General features: G+C 34.9%; 1 protein-coding gene across 1 annotated transcript; it reads right to left on the reverse strand.

Moving 5' to 3' along the window:
* Positions 1-13810: 13810 nt before the first annotated feature.
* LOC121777802 (pentatricopeptide repeat-containing protein At3g22670, mitochondrial-like) lies at positions 13811-15982 on the reverse strand. The gene is made up of 2 exons (XM_042175157.1): positions 15810-15982; positions 13811-15605 (listed from the first exon to the last, which is right to left on the reverse strand). Exon 2 carries the CDS (start codon positions 15602-15604, stop codon positions 13907-13909), a length of 1698 nt encoding a protein of 565 aa, XP_042031091.1. The 5' UTR covers position 15605; positions 15810-15982; the 3' UTR covers positions 13811-13906.
* Positions 15983-20838: the final 4856 nt, after the last annotated feature.

Here is a 20838-nt window from a genome sequence, read left to right on the forward strand (position 1 = left end):
TGGAGTAAAATCATGCTAAGAGTGATGTGTTTTGTAAACAAGAGTGAAGTAAAATCAGAATAAGAGTGATGTGTTTTGTAAACAAGAGTGAAGTAAAATCAGAATAAGAGTTATGTGTTTTGTTAACAAGAGTGAAGTAAAATCAGAATAAGAGTGATGTGTTTTGTAAACAAGAGTGAAGTAAAATGAGAATAAGAGTGATGTGTTTTGTAAACAAGAGTGAAGTAAAATCACAATAAGAGTAATGTGTTTTGTTAACAAGAGTGAAGTAAAATCAGAATAAGAGTGATGTGTTTTGTTAACAAGAGTGAAGTAAAATGAGAATAAGAGTGATGTGTTTTGTAAACAAGAGTGAAGTAAAATCACAATAAGAGTGATGTGTTTTGTAAACAAGAGTGAAGTAAAATCATGCTAAGAGTGATGTGTTTTGTAAACAAGAGTGGAGTAAAATCATGCTAAGAGTGATGTGTTTTGTTAACAAAAGTGAAGTAAAATCAGAATAAGAGTGATGTGTTTTGTTAACAAGAGTGAAGTAAAATCAAAATAAGAGTGATGTGTTTTGTAAACAAGAGTGAAGTAAAATCACAATAAGAGTGATGTGTTTTGTAAACAAGAGTGAAGTAAAATCACAATAAGAGTGATGTGTTTTGTAAACAAGAGTGAAGTAAAATCACAATAAGAGTGATGTGTTTTGTTAACAAGAGTGAAGTAAAATCAGAATAAGAGTGATGTGTTTTGCTAATAAGAGTGAAGTAAAATCACAATAAGAGTGATGTGTTTTGTTAACAAGAGTGAAGTAAAATCACAATAAGAGTGAAGTAAAATCAGTAATAATTTGCACAAAGAGTGAGGTAATATTGTTAACAAAACTAGTACTTCAAAATTGGTTAAGTGGCGGATTTTAATTTGAAAATAATGGATTTGGAATTAAATGAATAGAAGTAATAAGTGAGTTTGATTGGGCACGTCAAGGCGTCGATCCAATTCTGAACCTAGCAATGTTTCCAATTTAACTATGGTCCATGCATAGCATAATACCCATCTTTCACAAAAGCATCTACAAGTACTACATATTCAGTCGATAATTAATTATCAATCTAAATTAATTAACTCCCTAAATAGCGCAATGTATGATTTATGATGCAAACATTAGCATATACAGTAAAACCCAACTGTAATACATCCCTCATTTACTCGATCGTGTTATGAAAACTTATTAATTATCAAGGATCATTACAATATATTTCCTGTATTTAAGTTCCCCACCTCAGATACAAATATAAACTGCAAGGGGACTTGCTCCACAGTCAAACCCAAATTTTACAGGAAAAATTGAAGAATAAAGAGTACATAAACTGCCAAGCATTCAACTATTAAATTCACCCTATCCTCTGCAACCAAACACACCTAATTTCATCAAAGATCATGGAATCGCGATTTGGATGAAGTGATCAGATTTGGAAGGAAATTTGGAAGGAAATTTGGAAGGAGATTTGATCGCAGATTTGGAATGAGAAAGAAGAAAACTGCGTAATTGATCGCAGGTTTAAATCTCAAATGTAATTTCCAAAAATACCCTTCTCCTATTTTATATTATTAAACTAAATAATATTTGTTCCATTAAGATGTGTGACTGAGATTTGTTCTCTAGTTATACACTTAAGATTAGTTATATCTTGATCACTAACCATATATATATATATATATATATATATATATATATATATATATATATATATATATATATATATATATGGGAGCGTTATTCTCCTATTCATCCCTTAGATCCTTTATTCTTCTTAATATGAGCTGTTAGATCTCATTCATCAACGGTCCAGATGATCTGCATTATTACACTATAATGGTGCATTATTAGTCGGTGTGCATTATTCAACGGAAAATCTGCATTATTACACTATAATTGTGCATTATTAGTCGGTGTGCATTATTCAACGGAAAATCTGCATTATTAAATGACACGTGACACTAAATCTAACCGTCGGATGACAAAATCGTGGGGCTGAGATCAAGAAGGAAAAAGGAGAAAATATGCAAAAAGGAAATGAATACATCCATATATATATATATATATATATATATATATATATATATATATATATATATATATATATACATATATATGGGTGCATTATAATGATAACCCCAATTTCCGTAATAACCCTATAACTAAATCTGGACCACACATTTTTAAAATCACGTGGTCTAGATTCTAACTTAACTTTCCTTCATAAAAAAGGCGCAGAGGGTAAATATGTCATTTCGCTTATTTAATTTCTGAATTTCGCTCATGATAAAATTTACGTATCCAAATTTCGCTCATTTAAATACGTAAAATCTTATTTCCCATGATATACATATGTATGAGGTTCAGTTACACGTATGTATGAGGTTCAGTTATACGTAAAATCTTATTTCCCATGATATACAAATTTCGCTCATTTAAATACGTAAAATCTTATTTAAGTATCATTTTATCAGTCAAAAGTATCATTTTATCAACTCAGAGTATCATTCTATCCGACAAAACTATCATTCTATGCAATAAACCTAACATATATCATTTTATCATTTTATTAGTCAAAAGTATCATTTTATCAACTCAGAGTATCATTCTATCCGGCAAAACTATCATTCTATGCAATAAACCTAACATATATCATTTTATCATTTTATCAGTCAGTCAAAAGTATTATTTTATCAACTCAGAGTATCATTATATCCGGCAAAACTATCATTCTATGCAATAAATCTAACATATATCATTTTATCATTTTACGTGATATTTGGCGAAATTCAGAAATTAAATGAGGGAAATGACATATTATCACTTTATCAACTCAGAGTATCATTCTATCAGGCAAAACTATCATTCTATGCAATAAACCTAACATATATCATTTTATCATTTTACGTGATATTTGGCGAAATTCAGAAATTAAATGAGGGAAATGACATATTTACCCCCGCGTTTTTTTTATGAAGTAAATCTAAGTTTGAATCTCAACCACAAGATTAGAAAATATGTGTGGTTCAGATTTGGTTATAGGATTATTACGTGATTTAGGGGTTATCATATGATCACAACTCTATATATATATATATATATATATATATATATATATATATATATATATATATATATATATATATGTGTGTGTGTGTGTGTGTGTGTGTGTGTGGTTTTGATCTATGCAAAACTAGATTTAAATACAGAAACACAGAACAATATCATACGTAGGGTACTTTTAGGTCATAGTTAGTTAATTTTTAGGTCATGCTAACAAAGCATGACCTAAAATGATCTTAGCATGATATTAAACCCAAATATTATAATATGACCTAAAATTGTTTAATTATGACCTTCCGTGTTTTTGGTTACCATTAGATCATCTAATCTTAGGGCCAAGATTTGGGCTGCATTTCTGAATTTAAATGCATTTTTATTTTGATCATCTTCCTCTATATATATATATATATATATATATATATGGATGTATTCATTTCCTTTTCCTATATTTCCTCATTTTTCCTTCTTAATGTCAGCCATTAGATTAGAGAAATGGACGGTCAAGATCAACATTGGGTAATTAATCCCGTGTTGCATTATTTGTCCTATTTTGTGCATTATGAGGGTACAATAGTAATCTAATAATGGCTGGAAACCGCTACGAATAATGCACCACATGGTCACGAGTAATGCATATAATTGCCTATATAATGCACAATATGTGAACTGCAATGCATACGAACAAGATGTGCTGTGTTATGATGTTTGACACACGTTTCTTGTTTCCCCTAAGGGTTTAATAAGCTTAGGGGCTAGGGTATAGTACGTAGACATGTATGTAATCTTCACATGGTAACGAGTAATGGATATAATTGACTATATAATGCACAATTTGTGAACTGCAATGCATACGAACAAGATGTGTTGTGTTATGATGTTTGACACACGTTTCTTGTTTCCCCTAAGGCTTTAATAAGCTTAGGGGCTAGGGTATAGTACGTACTCATTAATAACAAATTATAAAACGATACGAATAATTCACCAAATTGTCACGAGTAATGGATGTTATTAACTATATAATGCACAATATGTGAACTGCAATACATACGAATAAGATGTACCATGTTATGATGTTTGACACACGTTTCTTGTTTCCCCTAAGGGTTTAATAAGCTTAGGGGCTAGGGTATAGTACGTAGACATTACTAAATGCACGTATGTAATCTTCAATCCGTTGATTAACCCATATACACAATACCTCTAATAATGCATAATATACTGAGATAATGACAATTAACAGCTACATAATGCACTACCTAAACCAAATAATGCACATACGTATATTCCAATAACAACAATTTGTTAGTAATGTCTACGTACTATACCCTAGCCCCTAAGCTTATTAAACCCTTAGGGGAAACAAGAAATGTGTGTCAAACATCATAACATGGTACATCTTATTCGTATGCATTGCAGTTCACATATTGTGCATTATATAGTTAATAACATCCATTACTCGTGACAATTTGGTGAATTATTCGTATCGTTTTATAATTTGTTATTAATGCGTACGTACTATACCCTAGCCCCTAAGCTTATTAAACCCTTAGGGGAAACAAGAAACGTGTGTCAAACATCATAACACAGCACATCTTGTTCTATGCATTGCAGTTCACAAATTGTGCATTATATAGTCAATTATATCCATTACTCGTTACCATGTGAAGATTACATACGTGTCTACGTACTATACCCTAGCCCCTAAGCTTATTAAACCCTTAGGGGAAACAAGAAACGTGTGTCCAAACATCATAACATGGTACATCTTATTCGTATGCATTGCAGTTCACATATTGTGCATTATATAGTCAATTATATGCATTACTCGTGACCATGTGGTGCATTATTCGCAGATACCAAAATGTGGCAGTTACTTTTCCGTCAAATGTCAATAATAACCCTGTAATGCATACAACCACCTTCTATAATGCAACACGGAACCAGTTTTATAGAATCAATCTGATCCGTTGATGCCTTAGATCTAACGCGTAATATTAATAAGGAAAAAGGATCTAAGATGTGAAAAGGAGAATAACGCTCCCCTATATATATATATATAGTAGTGATATAAGAAAACCACTACTTAAATTCATAACTAAAGAACAAGAATTTAGTTCACTATAAAACCGATTTAGTTCACTATTAGAGTGATTTAGTTCACTACAGGAATGAGTGAACCAAAAAGCCTTAATAGTGAACCAAATCCTTCACGGAGTAAATACTTCACTATAATATTGTTTTAGTTCACTCTTTCTTGTAGTAAACTAAATCACCCATATAATGAACTAGATCATTTTGATCTAATGGCTGATTTATATATATATATATAGGGATGTATTCATTTCCTTTTTGCATATTTCCTCCTTTTTTCTTCTTGATCTCAGCCCCACGATTTTGTCATCCGACGGTTAGATTGATGTCATGTGTCATTTAATAATGCAGATTTTCAGTTAAATAATGCACGCCGACTAATAATGCACCATTATAGCATAATAATGCAGATTTTCAGTTGAATAATGCACACCGACTAATAATGCACCATTATAGTGTAATAATGCAGATCATCTGGACCGTTGATGCATGAGATCTAACGGCCCATATTAAGAAGAATAAAGGATCTAAGGGATGAATAGGAGAATAACGCTCCCATATATATATATATATATATATATATATATATATATATTATATATATAAGGGATGTATTCATTTCCTTTTCCTATATTTCCTCCTATTTCCTTCTTGATCTTAGCCCTTGATTTTCCAAATCCTATGGCCTAAATTTGTTTGTAAAAACATTAAATTTAATGATTAAAAACCCGAAAAGGGCTAAAATGGAAATCAAATTTGGATCAGTTTCTCTCCCCCTTAATTCACGTGTTTCCTTATTTTCAATATCTCAAAATCGTTTTCAATCTGGAAGGAAGATATTCACGCAATCGTTGTGCCAATCAATTAATTCATCAAAATCGTTGTCAACACCAGTGATTTCTATCCTTCAATTACTGTGATTTGTTCTCGAAATCCAGAGAATGATTCGTTCTCTCAAGTCCGACGATCAAATCGAATCCAAAACTGCAATTCGAATAAAATCTAGAAGGATCCTTCAATCGCTGCAACGACGTGATCAAACTTCAATTGGTGCGGAGATTGACGATTCCGCTCCTCGGCAAGTACGCCGTCGACGGCTGCTGCAAGTTCATGCCTACCGGTGAGGACGGCACCCCTGCTGCCTTGAGGTGCGCCGCCTGCAATTGTCATCGGAATTTTCATAAGAAGGTGCGGCGCTGATCGATCGATGTTGATTTGATGATTTATAATGGCCGTGATTTTTCATTTATTCATTCGAATGCTGCTTTGCGAATCGAATAATTGTATAATTGATCTCGAGAATTTTGAATTGCTTTATTGTTCATTGTTGTTAGGTTTTTTTCGAATTGGGGATGAATCGATTGTATCCATATAATGCACCAAATTTTAGCGAGTAATGCATATTATTGACTATATAATGCAAATTATGTGAACTGCAATGCATACGAATAAGATGTACCGTGATACGATGTTTGGCACACGTTTCTTGTTTCCCCCAGGGTTTAATAAAAGTTTATGTATGACAACATATGGTATTGAGTAATTGATATATTTGACTATATAATGATCAAAATCTGAACTGCAATGCATACGAATAAGATTTACCGTGTTTCGTTGTTTGGCACACGGTTCTTGTTTCCCCAAGGGTTTAATAAGATTAGGGGCTAGGGTATAGTACGTACACATTAATTACAAATTGTAAAACAATTCGAATAATGCACCAAATTGTAGCGAGTAATGCATATTATTAACTGTGTAATGCAAATTATGTGAACTGCAATGCATACGAATAAGATTTACCGTGTTTCGTTGTTTGGCACATGGTTCTTGTTTCCCCAAGGGTTTAATAAGATTAGGGGCTAGGGTATAAACAATTCGAATAATGCACCAAATTGTAGCGAGTAATGCATATTATTAACTGTGTAATGCAAATTATGTGAACTGCAATGCATACGAATAAGATTTACCGTGTTTCGTTGTTTGGCACACGGTTCTTGTTTCCCCAAGGGTTTAATAATATTATGGGCTAGGGTATAGTACGTACACATTAATTACAAATTGTAAAACAATTCGAATAATGCACCAAATTGTAGCGAGTAATGCATATTATTAACTGTGTAATGCAAATTATGTGAACTGCAATGCATACGAATAAGATTTACCGTGTTTCGTTGTTTGGCACACAATTCTTGTTTCCCCCAAGGGTTTAATAAGATTAGGGGCTAGGGTATAGTACGTACACATTAATTACAAATTGTAAAACAATTCGAATAATGCACCAAATTGTAGCGAATAATGCATATTATTGACTATATAATGCAAATTATGTGAACTGCAATGCATACGAATAAGATGTACCGTGATACGATGTTTGGCACACGTTTCTTGTTCCCCCCCGGGTTTAATAACAGTTTATGTATGACAATATATGGTATTGAGTAATGGATATATTTGACTATAAAATGATCAAAATCTGAACTGCAATGCATACGAATAAGATTTACCGTGTTTCGTTGTCTGGCACACGGTTCTTGTTTCCCCCAAAGGTTTAATAAGATTAGGGGCTAGGGTATAGTACGTACACATTAATTACAAATTGTAAAACAATTCGAATAATGCACCAAATTGTAGCGAGTAATGAATATTATTGACTGTATAATGCAAATTATGTGAACTGCAATGCATACGAATAAGATGTACCGTGATACGATGTTTGGCACACGTTTCTTGTTTCCCCCCAGGGTTTAATAAGACTAGAGGCTAGGGTATAGTACGTACATATAGCAATATCTTGTGTCTTGCACTAGGTCATGTTTTTGTTTTTGTTATTGGAACTTTATATCAGTCATAATGCAACGTTTGGTTTTTATTTAAACAAGTCAACTTTGTATCAGTTGTGTTCTGATGAATTATTTTGTTTGTTCCCAATTTTTTTCCCTAGGTCATAATGCAACGTTTTAGTAAAATAATACACTAAAATGTCAATTGCAGAATTGATATCCGATTTTAATATTCCATGGACCCCTGAATTCTGGCAAAACGATTAAATTAAAAAATTCACTTATTGGAATAAATAATGCAGCCCGTTGATACGTCTTATTCAATACAAAATTTTAAATAATGATAATTTCTTGGTAAATAATGCAACGTTTTAATCAAATAATGCACTAATTTATCTAATGTTAATTTATATCCGGTTGAAATAAACCATGCACCCATGAATTATGTCGCAACGTTTATACATAATGTACATATTATGCAGTGTAATGTGTAGTTTTAGTTTCTGTAATGCATTATTTGTGATATGTAATGAACATTTCTCCTACCCCATTTCATTTAAGTTGTACCGTGTTTCGATGTTTAGCGCACGTTTCTTGTTTTCCCTAAGGGTTTAACAAGCCTAGGGGCTAGGGTCTAGTATGTACAACAACAACCACGTGATGCATAAAACAAGATACATAATGCATTCAAATAGCCAAATAATGTACAGAATCACTCAAGTAATGAACATTCAAATATTGCATTCATTCTTAGACTCATGTACAACAACAATGTAATTATGCATAAAACATGATAAATAATGCATAGCAATCACTAAATAATGTACAAATATTGCATTCACTGTTAGACTCATGTACAAGTTCCGTGACGGCTTCCTTCTGCCGTGGAGTTAAACTCTTTATACAATTCAGAAACTCGGTAGGGGTTCGTCGACAATACAGATGGTCGACGTTCCTACCCCTTGGTTTCCTATCCTCCTTCTCTTCCGGAGCTGTACTAGTCTCGTCCTCTGATAATCGCTCCCGGAATTTCTAGGCAATTCCTACTGGCGTTATATCATCGACCGCCTCGTCGATGTCCAATCTTAGTTGCTTTGATGATGTACAACATACAGAATAATAACATACAATTAGTTACATAATTTACAAACTGAATAAAATAAAGTGGACAGTTATACTGCATTCACTTATACACTCTTGTACAAAAGCATCAAAATAATGCCTAAAAACTGATACATAATGCATTTTAATAATCAAATAATGTTCAAAATAAATCAACAAATGCACCATGAATATTGCAATCACCCATTGTCCCATGTCCAACAACGGTCACATAAAACATAAACCATGATAAATAATGCACTAAAATAACTAAATAATGTACAGATCCGGTCAAGTAACGCACATACAAATATTCCATTCAGTCTTTGACCCATGTACAACAGCAGTCACATGATGCATAAAACATGATAAATAATGCATTCAAAAAGCCAAATAATGAACAAAATCACTCAAGTAATGAACATATAAAAATATTACATTCACTCTTAGACTCATGTACAACAACAGTCAAATGATGCATAAAACATGATAAATAATGCATAGAAATAGCTAAATAATGTACAGATTCAGGCTAGTTATGAACATAAAAATATTTCATTCACTCTTTAACCCATGTACAACAGAAGACACTTGATGCATGAAACATGTATATAATGCATAGAAATAGTTAATAATGCACAACATCAACCTAATAATGTATAACATTAACCCAGTAATGTACATTTAGAAAATAAACATTCGGCCTTCACTCATTGTACATAATGCACAATTTGAGCTAAATAGTACCATGAATAATGCTTAATATATTAAACATAATGCATACATAATTGTACATAATGCCCAGTCTAGTATAAATAATGCACATAAACATTTTTGTTGAGTTTAGTATCTAAAACAAACAATACCCTACACAAGGCCCTAAAATTCATGATATACTGCAAATTATGCCAGTATACAACTACATAATGCACTACATATTCAAAAGACAACATGAACTGAGAGTAATGAGGATTAATTCATATACCACAACAAATAATGCATCAGTCAGAACAATTAATGCATAAAACTTGCTTCATAATGCATAAGACAAAGCAAATAATGATCATGATAAAATCACATTACAACCTTATCAATCTATTCATCAAACTGAATCCTCAGTAATAATCTGAGTCTACGGCCCAATACAAACACTAATTATGTTTTATGCATACATCATTATACATACTGCATAGTCTTGCCTACATAATGCACACATACATCTTACCTGAGTTTAGTATCTACAACACACAATAACCAATATATTGCATAATTTAATGCACATAATGACTCTTTAAACATACAAATACTCATAATGCATTAATCAAACCAAACAACATACGCATGTACTCTTGACTGAACTGCATAAGCACTACACAAAATACCCCTAAAATGCATGCTATACTGCAATTAATTACATTACACATCTACATAATGCACTGCATATTCAAAAAATATAAACACATACAGATTTTCAACGCACCACTTTTCATCAACAAAATTAAAGAACATGGTACAGTTATTCCCTTTTTAAAATGGATAATGCGCAATCAACAGAGTTGCAAATACTCTTTCACACAATCAATAAATAAGATATTGAATTGCATAATTTGCGACGCAAATTTTACCTGCAGCCTGTGATGCTTGAGAGCGCGGTCGACCTCTCTTAGGCATTTTGGATCTGCCAGAAAACAAAAACATAAGATACCGGAATTCATGCCTATTTAACTCAACCCAATGTCTACACGACAGATTCAGAGAAAACCACAAACAAACAACAAATTATTTCTGAATTTTATGAGTCGCGTCATATTCAAAGTTTCAATTTTTACTTTTCGGGTCTACAAAATCACGAAAAATAAGTGCCGAAACCCTTTTCAACCTTACCTAGTCGAACCGTGACGGGGGTTTGGAGTAGATGTTACCACCGGTGGATAGTTGTCGCCGTACTCTTGGAAGTCTGCTGTTAATTCTTCAAACAAGGCGAACGGCGGAGAGCACTAGGGTTTTCGTTAGTGGAGAGAGTGGAGCGACAGTTTTCTGATTTTTGAGTAATGAATGAGAGAGGAAGAAGGGACGAATTGTTTCAAATCCCTTGAAAATAGCACTTCCAAAAATATGGCGTTTCAATTTCACCCTACTGACTATATTACCCCTGTAATGCATAACGACATCCTCTATAATGCAACGCGGAACTAGATTTGTAGCATCAATCTGGTCCGTTGATGCATAAGATCTAACGCCTAATATTAAGAAGAGAAAAGAATCTTATGGATGAAAAGGAGAATAATGCTCCCATATATATATATATATATATATATATATATATATATATATATATATATAAATTCAACCATATAAATAGCTATTTATAAAATTTAATCTTTTTAATAAAACTTTGATTGATAAATTTAATTGTGCTGGGAGGGCCTAAAACTAACAAAGACAGAAAACTGTGGGGAATATTGAAGAAATGTGAGGCTCGAAATATGGGATTTGCTGTCTCAATTTAGGGGGGGCCTCGTCAGTGGCCCTTCCTTTTCAATGCTCTTCAATATTCTGTCTATTTAAATTTAAATTTAAATTTTCATTAATTTAGTTATAGAAAACATGCAAATATACAACAGTAGGGAAAAAAACGAATAGGAAACAACTTTGTAGGTATGATACTATCACAAAAAACAACAGTGTTTTTTAATCCTCTATTGAATTTAGATATCAATAACCCCCTCCCTTCTTCTATATTTGATGAAATGAGTTTCAGTATTAGAAATATATTCCGGTGTTGAATTCTGTTTATTATTATGCTTTTGTGCCTCAATTTTAAATCGTCAATTCCCCAATTAAATTGATTTGTGGTGATTCATTTGGTATATGGAGAAATTTATTCAGCAGTAATTAGCACAATAACATATACTCCATAAAAACATAATAAAACAATAATATATAGTAATAAATAAATTGTCACGGCATATACTAGTCCTAGAGGACAACATAATCAATACTAGTCGTTAAGGATAAAATAATCCCACTAAGTGAGGAATCCACGATTTTGGGTCCCAAAGTTTGTGATGATTAAGGTTTTGTCTAAGTCCATTACATGGGATGTCATCTTAATTTGTCAATCTCTATTATTTTGTGGACGATTTATTTTTTCTTTTTTCAGTTCGCCAATTGCGAAAAAAATATCAATAATTCAAACAATAATGCATCTAAATTCAAAAATGCAGCTCAAATCTTGATCTTAGGATTAAGTGATATAATTGTCAATAATTAACTAAAAATACGGAGAGTCATTATTAAGTAGTTTTAGGTCATATTATAAAATTCGGGTTTAGTGTCATGTTAAGATCATTTTAGGTCATGTTTTGTTAGAATGAACTAAAAATAAATTAACAATGACCTAAAAATATCATACGTATAATTTTATTCTGCGTTTCTGTATTTAAATCTAGTTTTATACAGATCAATACCCTACTTATATATAGCTATTGCCTCTCTGGTATATTCAGTGTAATTAAACTTTGTAAATTTATTAGGACAGTTTGAGAGGAAAAATAAATAAATAAAATATAATAAGAATACACAATTTTAAATGATTTTTAGTCCTATAATTCTAAAATAAATGGACATTAGTCCCTAAAACCATGAATTAAAGTGTTAAATATACATTGTATACCCATTTAAATTGTTAACATAATACCACAAGCTTGTTTATTTTGCCGTTGTGCCATCCCATGATAAACAAAAACTGAAATAAGATAGTGTGATCCATTGCTAACTTTCTTAAAAAGCTAACTTTGTTAACTCATCAATGCAATATATTAAAAATATCAACACGATCACAAGAAATGTCAACATAAATTTAGTTGATATTTTAATATACTGTGTTGATTAGATATTTAAAATGTCAACACAATTTTTTAATATACTGTGTTTGAAAAAAGTTATACAAATAGAAAATTTATGTTCGAATCTATCGTAACTGGATCTTAAATTTATGATTATTTTCTGATTTAAAAATGAAATAATAAAATGTCAATTCCATGTACTACCACTAATAGTGATTAGGTAGTGATGATGACACCATTTCATGGCGGCAAATCTTAATACGATGAATGAATTCGTTAAGTGGACTTTGTTTAATGGTTGTACATTATTAATCAATCACATTCACCCAGAATATTCGCATAATACTTAAATGGAAACACCATTTTGTTATTTTGTGTTGTAGTTATTTGGTTTCCTGTATCAATTACTTAATGTCGTCTCATGACGTGATTAACATTTAACACCAACCTAATCAAACAAAAATGAACAAGATGTTAATACGTCATTTGAAAACCATTTTTGGGAGGGACAATATTTAAGAATAAGTGGAATCATGACTTTTGGTGAGAGGAATCCAACTAATAACAATGTTAAACATATTATATACAAAGATTGGTTATAATAAAATTATTTCTCATGCCAAAATAAAATTATTGCGCTGGTTTTTAAAACGTTGGTTCGTGTTTAACATTATCTATTGGTTAAAATAAAATTATTTCGGATGCCAAAACAAAAATATTGCACGCTTAACATTATTTATTTTATTTTATATATTTACTTTGATCTTAGTACATAAAAATTAATATTCATATATTTAATTTTACAATTTACATGAAAATCAAAGTTAGTTTTATTATTATTTGAAGTTGTAAAGAAAACAAAGAAATGATTTTAGATTTTTAATTAATACTATGCACAATTATGACATCAATAATTTTTATAAATAAAAACAAAATAAAAAATGGTAACGATGACTAATGTTGACAGAACAATCAAATAATTTAGTTAGTAGCAATTTTCATGCGACACATTTTCCAGTATTCAAGCTACTAATTATTTGTTCAACTCGTTGCTTCTCTAGTAGCATTCCTTTCCTCTCGAGCCCTTTAACAAGAAGCTTATACGTGCAATCCATGGGCACGAACCCCTTCCGCGCCATCTCCTCGAACATGGTGCAAGCCCGATCCAGCCTCCCGTTCCTGCAGAGGCGGCTCACCAACAGCGAGTACGTTCCGAGATCCATACCGACGTCGTTCTTGAACATGTGGCTCAGCAGAAAGGTGAGCACCTTCATTCTGTTCAACGTGCAGCACATCTTCAACAACGGCGCATACGTCCTTCGATCCGGCTTGCACTTATCCTCCTCCATCCTCCTCAGTATGTTGAGAGCCTTCTCCTCCTGCAACCCGTTAGCAGCGATGAGGATGAGCGTATTGTACGTCGCCACCTTGGGTGAAACTCCCTGCCTCGACATGTCCTCGAAGACAGCATCGGAGTCCCTCAGCCTGCCTGCTCGGCTTAGAGCCTGGATGAAGACGTCGTAGAAGGCAGCATCGGGGGAACACCCGCTCTGCTTCATCTCCTCGTAAACCCGGAGTGCCTTATCCGTTTCCTTCGCCTTAGAAAACGCGCTCATCAGAACCGTGTATGTCACCACACTCGGTTGCAGACCCTTCCCCTTCATCTCCTCCAACGTGGCCTCAACTTTGCGAAAATCTCTCTCGCGACAGTAGCTCTCGATCACACAAGTGTAGGTGACTGAATCCGGGGAGAACCCGTGCTCCTTCATCTCACCAATCGTCTTCTTAGCCTTCTCCATCTGCCTCGTTTTACACCATCCGTGGACCAACACGTTGTACGTCCGCAAATTAAGAGGGATTCGATCCGTATAGTGGAGATAAACTCGTTCGGCATGCTCAACACTTCCTTGCTTCACCAACGCATCCATCACCATATTCATGGCCGTGATGTCTTTCTCCACTCCATACGCCTCCATCTTCTCGAACACCTCGATCACATCATCATACTTCCCGGCCCTTGCAAGACGCCTCACCACATTAGTCATCGTGTCCAGCGTGACATACCCTTCCAATCTCTTCATTTCTCCCACGAGCTCCCACATAACATCGAATCTCCTCGTCCTCCCCAAATTGTCGACCATCAAGTTGTAAAGACGAGCCGAATGAGCGCCCCCATTGCACGTCTCGGCCCATTTAAAGAATCCGAACGCGGGAATCCAGTCGCAGCTGAACCTCGTCAACACTTGCTCCACCAAACCCTCGGACAAATCCACATCAAAACCCTCCAGAGCTCTCACAACCGAATCAGGGGATTTGAATTTGAGGTGATGATTCTTCATAACCTCACTCACCTTATCAATATCAGTCTCAACAATATCATTCACTAGCCTCTTCACATCAACATCTTCAGCAAAAATCTTGCGATTTTCGATCCAGTAAGATACCGAGGGAGGCACGAAATCGTCGTCCTTCGACTTCTTAGCGCGCGCCTCATCATCAGAAGATCCAATTCTAACCCAATCCGGAAGCGCAGGCGACTCATCCGCCCTTGGATCAGCAACAGTGCAAAGCCGATTGAGAAATGTAGAGCTAACCCCATTTACATTAGGAGCATAATCGCCTCTGTAAATATTCTTCAGTGAAAACGAAGCCTGCCGCAGCCACGAAGAGTGGAAAATCTTCGAATTCGATAACATTCTGATGGAATCGAAACAGAAATTATATGCTGATTGAAGAAAACAAAAGGAATGTGTTTTGAAATGCTGCAATTATCGATGGACACGAGATATTCATAGACAATGATGAAAAATGAAATTCGACCGAAAAAAAACAAGTACAAAATGTCATAGGAGCATTTCTTCGAGCAGGTAGAGTGCAGTAGAGAGGAATAAAAAAACATACTTGCTGATATCCTTCTGCTAATCTGCTTCAACAATAGAAGAGATGACAGAATTAATTGCTCGAAACAGTAAAATAAAATCAAGAGACGAAGAGGTCAGAGGGAGAGAGCGAGGATCCAGGTTCGGAAACGGTGTTCAAATAGTTTTAAACTTTTCAGTACTTTTTTCAAATGACCAACAATTAAATAAAAAAAGAGAGTAGATATTCTAAATTAGTGTAACACTTAACTTTATTTTAGACTAAAGACCATTTATGGTTCTAAACATATGACGATTTTATGATCTTAGTCTATAACATTATCTTTTGAATTATTGCATCATTAACAAATGAAAACAGTCCGAATTTAGTCCATTTTGGACGGAGCCGTTAAATTTTTAACGGTCAATCCACAATTAAGTGAATTTTGACTGGATTAACAACTTTTAATTAGAATATTTAGGACCACGAATGACCTTTACTCTTTTTATAACAAAACAATAACAAATGTTAGGTTATAGAATTAAAAGAAAATTGAGGGGTCTTCTACTTCATATTCTAATTAAAAGTTGTGAATCCAGTCAAAATTCACTTAATTGTGGGTTGACCGTTAAAAATTTGACAGCTCCATCTAAAATGGACTAAATCCGGATCATTTTCATTTATTCATGATGTAATAATTCAAAAGATAATGTTTTAGACCAAAATTGTAAAATCGTAATGTATAGGACCACAAATGACTTTTAGTAATTATTTTATATTACTTCAAATTTTCAAAAATTAAGTAATGCACCACATAAACATGGCATAACAATACTCCCTCCGTCCCGGATAATTTGTCCCATTTTTCCATTTCGGTCTGTCCCACATAATTTGTCTCATTTCACTTTTACCATTTTTGGTTGTGGACCTCATATTCCACTAACTCATTTCTACTCACATTTTACTATAAAACTAATATATAAAATTAGGACTCACATTCCACTAACTTTTTCAACTCACTTTTCATTACATTTGTTAAAATCCGTGTCCGGTCAAAGTGAGACGAATTATCCAGGACGGAGGGAGTAATAAATAAGAGTAAATTGTATCAAGAAAATGAAGCTCGCCGTTTTTGGATACCCAATATAAGGAAAGCTCACATAAACATGGTATAAAAATAATACTAAGAGTAAATTGTAAAAATTGTATCGAAGAAAATGAAGCTCGCAGTTTTTAGATACCCAATATAAGAAAGAGAGATATTCAAAAACGGTCCATTGACTATGGGTTTATCTCGCTTATAGTTTCTGGACTTTAAAAATATCTCCAGACAACTCTGGACTAAGAATTTATTTAAAAAATGGTTATTTTGCCTTTTTTTGAGGCGAAAATACCCTTTTGGGGGTTTGGATATTACGGTCATTAACTATTTATGCTTTTGAGTGTATCATCTCATTTTGGGCGGGTTGTGTCATTGATTGTTTTCACTCTCTTTTGCCTCTCACCTTCTCTTTCTCTCATCTATCTATCTCTCTTCCCTTCTTCTTCTTCCTCTTGGTCCCTCTGCAAATTCTCGACGCAGATAAGGAATAAAATGGAATGTTGTACTTCAATTGCGGGAGAAAGGGCAAGGTCGGAGGCTGCAATTATTTTCGGTGGTGTCATCCGAATTGTGTGGATTTTGTGTGGCTGCTGAGTGGTGCGGCTGAGTGGCAGTGAGAAGGAAGAAGAGCAGCGGTGCGGCTGGACCAAGGGCGAGTGTATGTAGCGGCGACAGCAGTAGTGGCTGAAACAATGATGACGCTGCATCTACCATATATGCATATTTATGTAAATATTATATTTCCACTTTTTAATATGGGATTTCATAAAATTACAAGGTCATGGACTCATAGTAGATTAATAAGTTGGAAACAGAGGAAGAAGAAGGGAAGTCAAATATGAGAGAGAATTGGGTTTAGATCATATTTAAAAGAGAAGTTGAGAGGCAAGAGAGAGAGAAAACAATCAATGACACTACTTGCACAAAATCATTAATGAGCTCACACACTCAAAAGTAAAATTTTTGAAATGACCGAATTGCCCAAATCCTCCAAAAGGGTATTTTCGGCTGAAAAAATGCCAAAAGGACCATTTTCGAGATAAATCCTTAGTCCAGAGTTGTCTGTGGATATTTTTAAAGTCCAGGGACTATGAACGAGATAAACTCATAGTTAAGGGAATGTTTTTAAAGTTCATTATATAAGAAAAGATCACATTAAGACATGGACGACGGATAATCACATTTTAGGTACTACCTTTTACCATGGTGCCCTTGATGTCATTAAGGCCATCCACTACGTTGTCTCTATACTGTTCCTTAAACCGTCCCTTAAATACTATTTGACCACTATTTGAGGGTCCCGCTGTCCTTTTTTCCTCCATCCCTTAACTAAGGGACGGAACCTGCAACGCTCCGTCCCTTATTCCGTCCCTTAATTACTATTCATTCAATTTCATTTTTTATTTTTTTTCTCAACCCAATTCAATTAAAACAAACACACTTTATTAAAAACACACTTTATTAAAAAACACACAACATAAAAAACACACAACATAAAAAACACACAACATAATTTAAAATACAAAGTTGTGCTGCCATATATACAATTCCGTTCCACCAGGCCAAGTTGTGCTGCCATATACACAATTCCGTTCCACCAGGCCGTGAATTGGGCGTACAAGAAGCGGGAAGTGTCCCCCATTGTGGCGGTCATGTACGCCACCATAAGTGTGTCCGAGCCTCTCCGCGAGCCCGATCCCGAGGCCGGCTGGCTTGATTCGCCTCGGCCCTTCCTTGCTCTAGCCGCTTTCGTCACTTGCGGCCGACGGCGCCCACTCGCGGATCCTCTAGCATCGCCGACCGTACCCGAAAACTCCTGGGATACAGCCTCAGGTTGGCTGATGCCCTCAGCCGTGTCACCACCAGACGAGTATTGGCCACTCGCCGTATGCTTCGTGCGCTTCGAGGTTGAGCCCGAGCTGGAGCGAAAATCGCCGGCCCACCGTTCCTCGTCCTTGACGGCCTGCCAAACATCAACAAATCTGAATTGATGACGTTCGTCCTGGTAGTAGGCGCGCAAAGCGGACGTCAAAATGTCGGTTGCCGTTGCGCCGCTTTGGTAGCGCGCCTCTTCAGCCGAGTAGATGCCGCAGAATTTTTTGACCTGTCGGTCGACTCGGTCAAAGTGAGAGCGGAGCATTTTAAATTTGCGCTTGCGGAAGCCTTTCGGCTTTATCTGGTGGTAGATCTCGCAGACCTTTTCCCAGAAACACTTCCGAGATTGTTGATTCCCGACGATGGGATCGTACGAGACAGTGATCCAAGCGTTGTACACCGCCAGCATTTCGAGGTTGTTGTACGAATGCCGGCCTAGATCCTCTTCCTCTTCCTCCTCGGCCTCGCCCGCTTGGGGTTGTACACCGCCTCGGCCACCTCCACCGCCTCGGCCACCTCCCGGCGTGGGATCAACGGGAAAATCCTCCCGGATCTGGGATAATCCCTGCGAATACCGTGGGGCGGAGGGACAGACATATGCATCAAGGTCAAAATTGGGTGGTTGGTACCCCCCTGGCGTCGCTGAACCCTGGGTCCCCGGCGTTGACGAACCGGAACCGCCCAATGTGTTGATCATGGTCTCCCAATCGCCGAACGCGTTGACATCCCACCCGCCGGAGCCGGAACCGCCGTAGTTGCCGTCGCCGTCGCCGGACATCTTGAGTTGTTATATGAAAATTTGAGAGAAAATTTGAGAGAAAATTTAGATGATAGGAAGAATAGATGTGTAGTTGTGTGTTAAATGAGGATGAGTTTAGGAGTATTTATAGAGTAAAAAAATTAATTAAAAATAAAAAAAATTAAAAAAAACAAAAAAACGGTATTATTACCGTTACAAAAAAAATTTTCTTTTATTTTTTCTTTTATTTTTTTTAAAATTCGAATTTAAAAAAAATATTTATTGCGTCAGCACGTGACGACGCCCACTCGCGGGCCGGCGAGTGGGCGTCACGCACGACGCCGGATCGCGCCACGTCGCTTAGGCGCGTGGCGAGACAGCCCGTCTCGTGGCTCGACGGGACGCGACGCGGGACGGGACTGCGAGCTGCAACGCGTCGCGCCGGGGTCCCGTCTCTCCGAGACGGGACGCGAGACGCCGGCGAGACGGGTAGTGGATGGTCTAAGGCTACATATCTGGTTACTTAAGACTCCTAATTTATAATTTTACTTAAATTATTATAATCTATTTTTTCTTACTGACTAACTAATAAAATTGGATCATACTTAAACAATTATTATAAACCAATTTTTTCGTTGTTTATTATAAATGCATTAACTAATTTCCACAATAAAAAAGGGCGTACACAAAATTGAAGCCAACTATTTTCACAATTAGTTTTATTAAATAATTAAATCATACCTTAACGTGAAAAATACTAAAGTGGTAAATACTCCCTCCATCCCACAACAATGGTCACATTTTGTCATTTTGGTTCGCTCCATAATAAGAGTTACACTTCATTTTTTTATACCATAAATGGTAAGTAGGTCTCCCAATCCATTTCATTTCACTCACATTTTATTATAAAATCAATATAAAAAAATAGGTCACATATTCCACTAAATTTTTTAACCCAATATTCTTTATATTTTTTAAACTCCTTGCCTACAAGAGGGAGTAATTTTTGTTGGTCAGACAAATTCAAATTGACGTCATCGCTTTACTCATTATAATATATCTTTTAAAGTTGGACAAAAACATCTCATAATAAAATAAGTAACATTATATTATGAGTAAGACATATATGTCTCTCAACCTTAACATTTATTGCCCCAATATTTTCTTCAAAAATATATTTTAACAAACCATAGTTTAATAGTTCTAATAGATCCAAAGATTGGAAGGTTTAAATCCAAAATTCAACCTGATTTTGTAAATAGTCTCATTTTGTCATTTTGGAATATCCACAAAAAATAGTCTTATTTCTGAAAATAAAAACTTTGTATTTCATATATTACCCACTTTTTCTCTTT

The sequence above is a fragment of the Salvia splendens genome, chromosome 18 (genome assembly GCF_004379255.2).
Source record: "Salvia splendens isolate huo1 chromosome 18, SspV2, whole genome shotgun sequence".
In the NCBI taxonomy this organism is placed as follows: domain Eukaryota; kingdom Viridiplantae; phylum Streptophyta; class Magnoliopsida; order Lamiales; family Lamiaceae; genus Salvia; species Salvia splendens.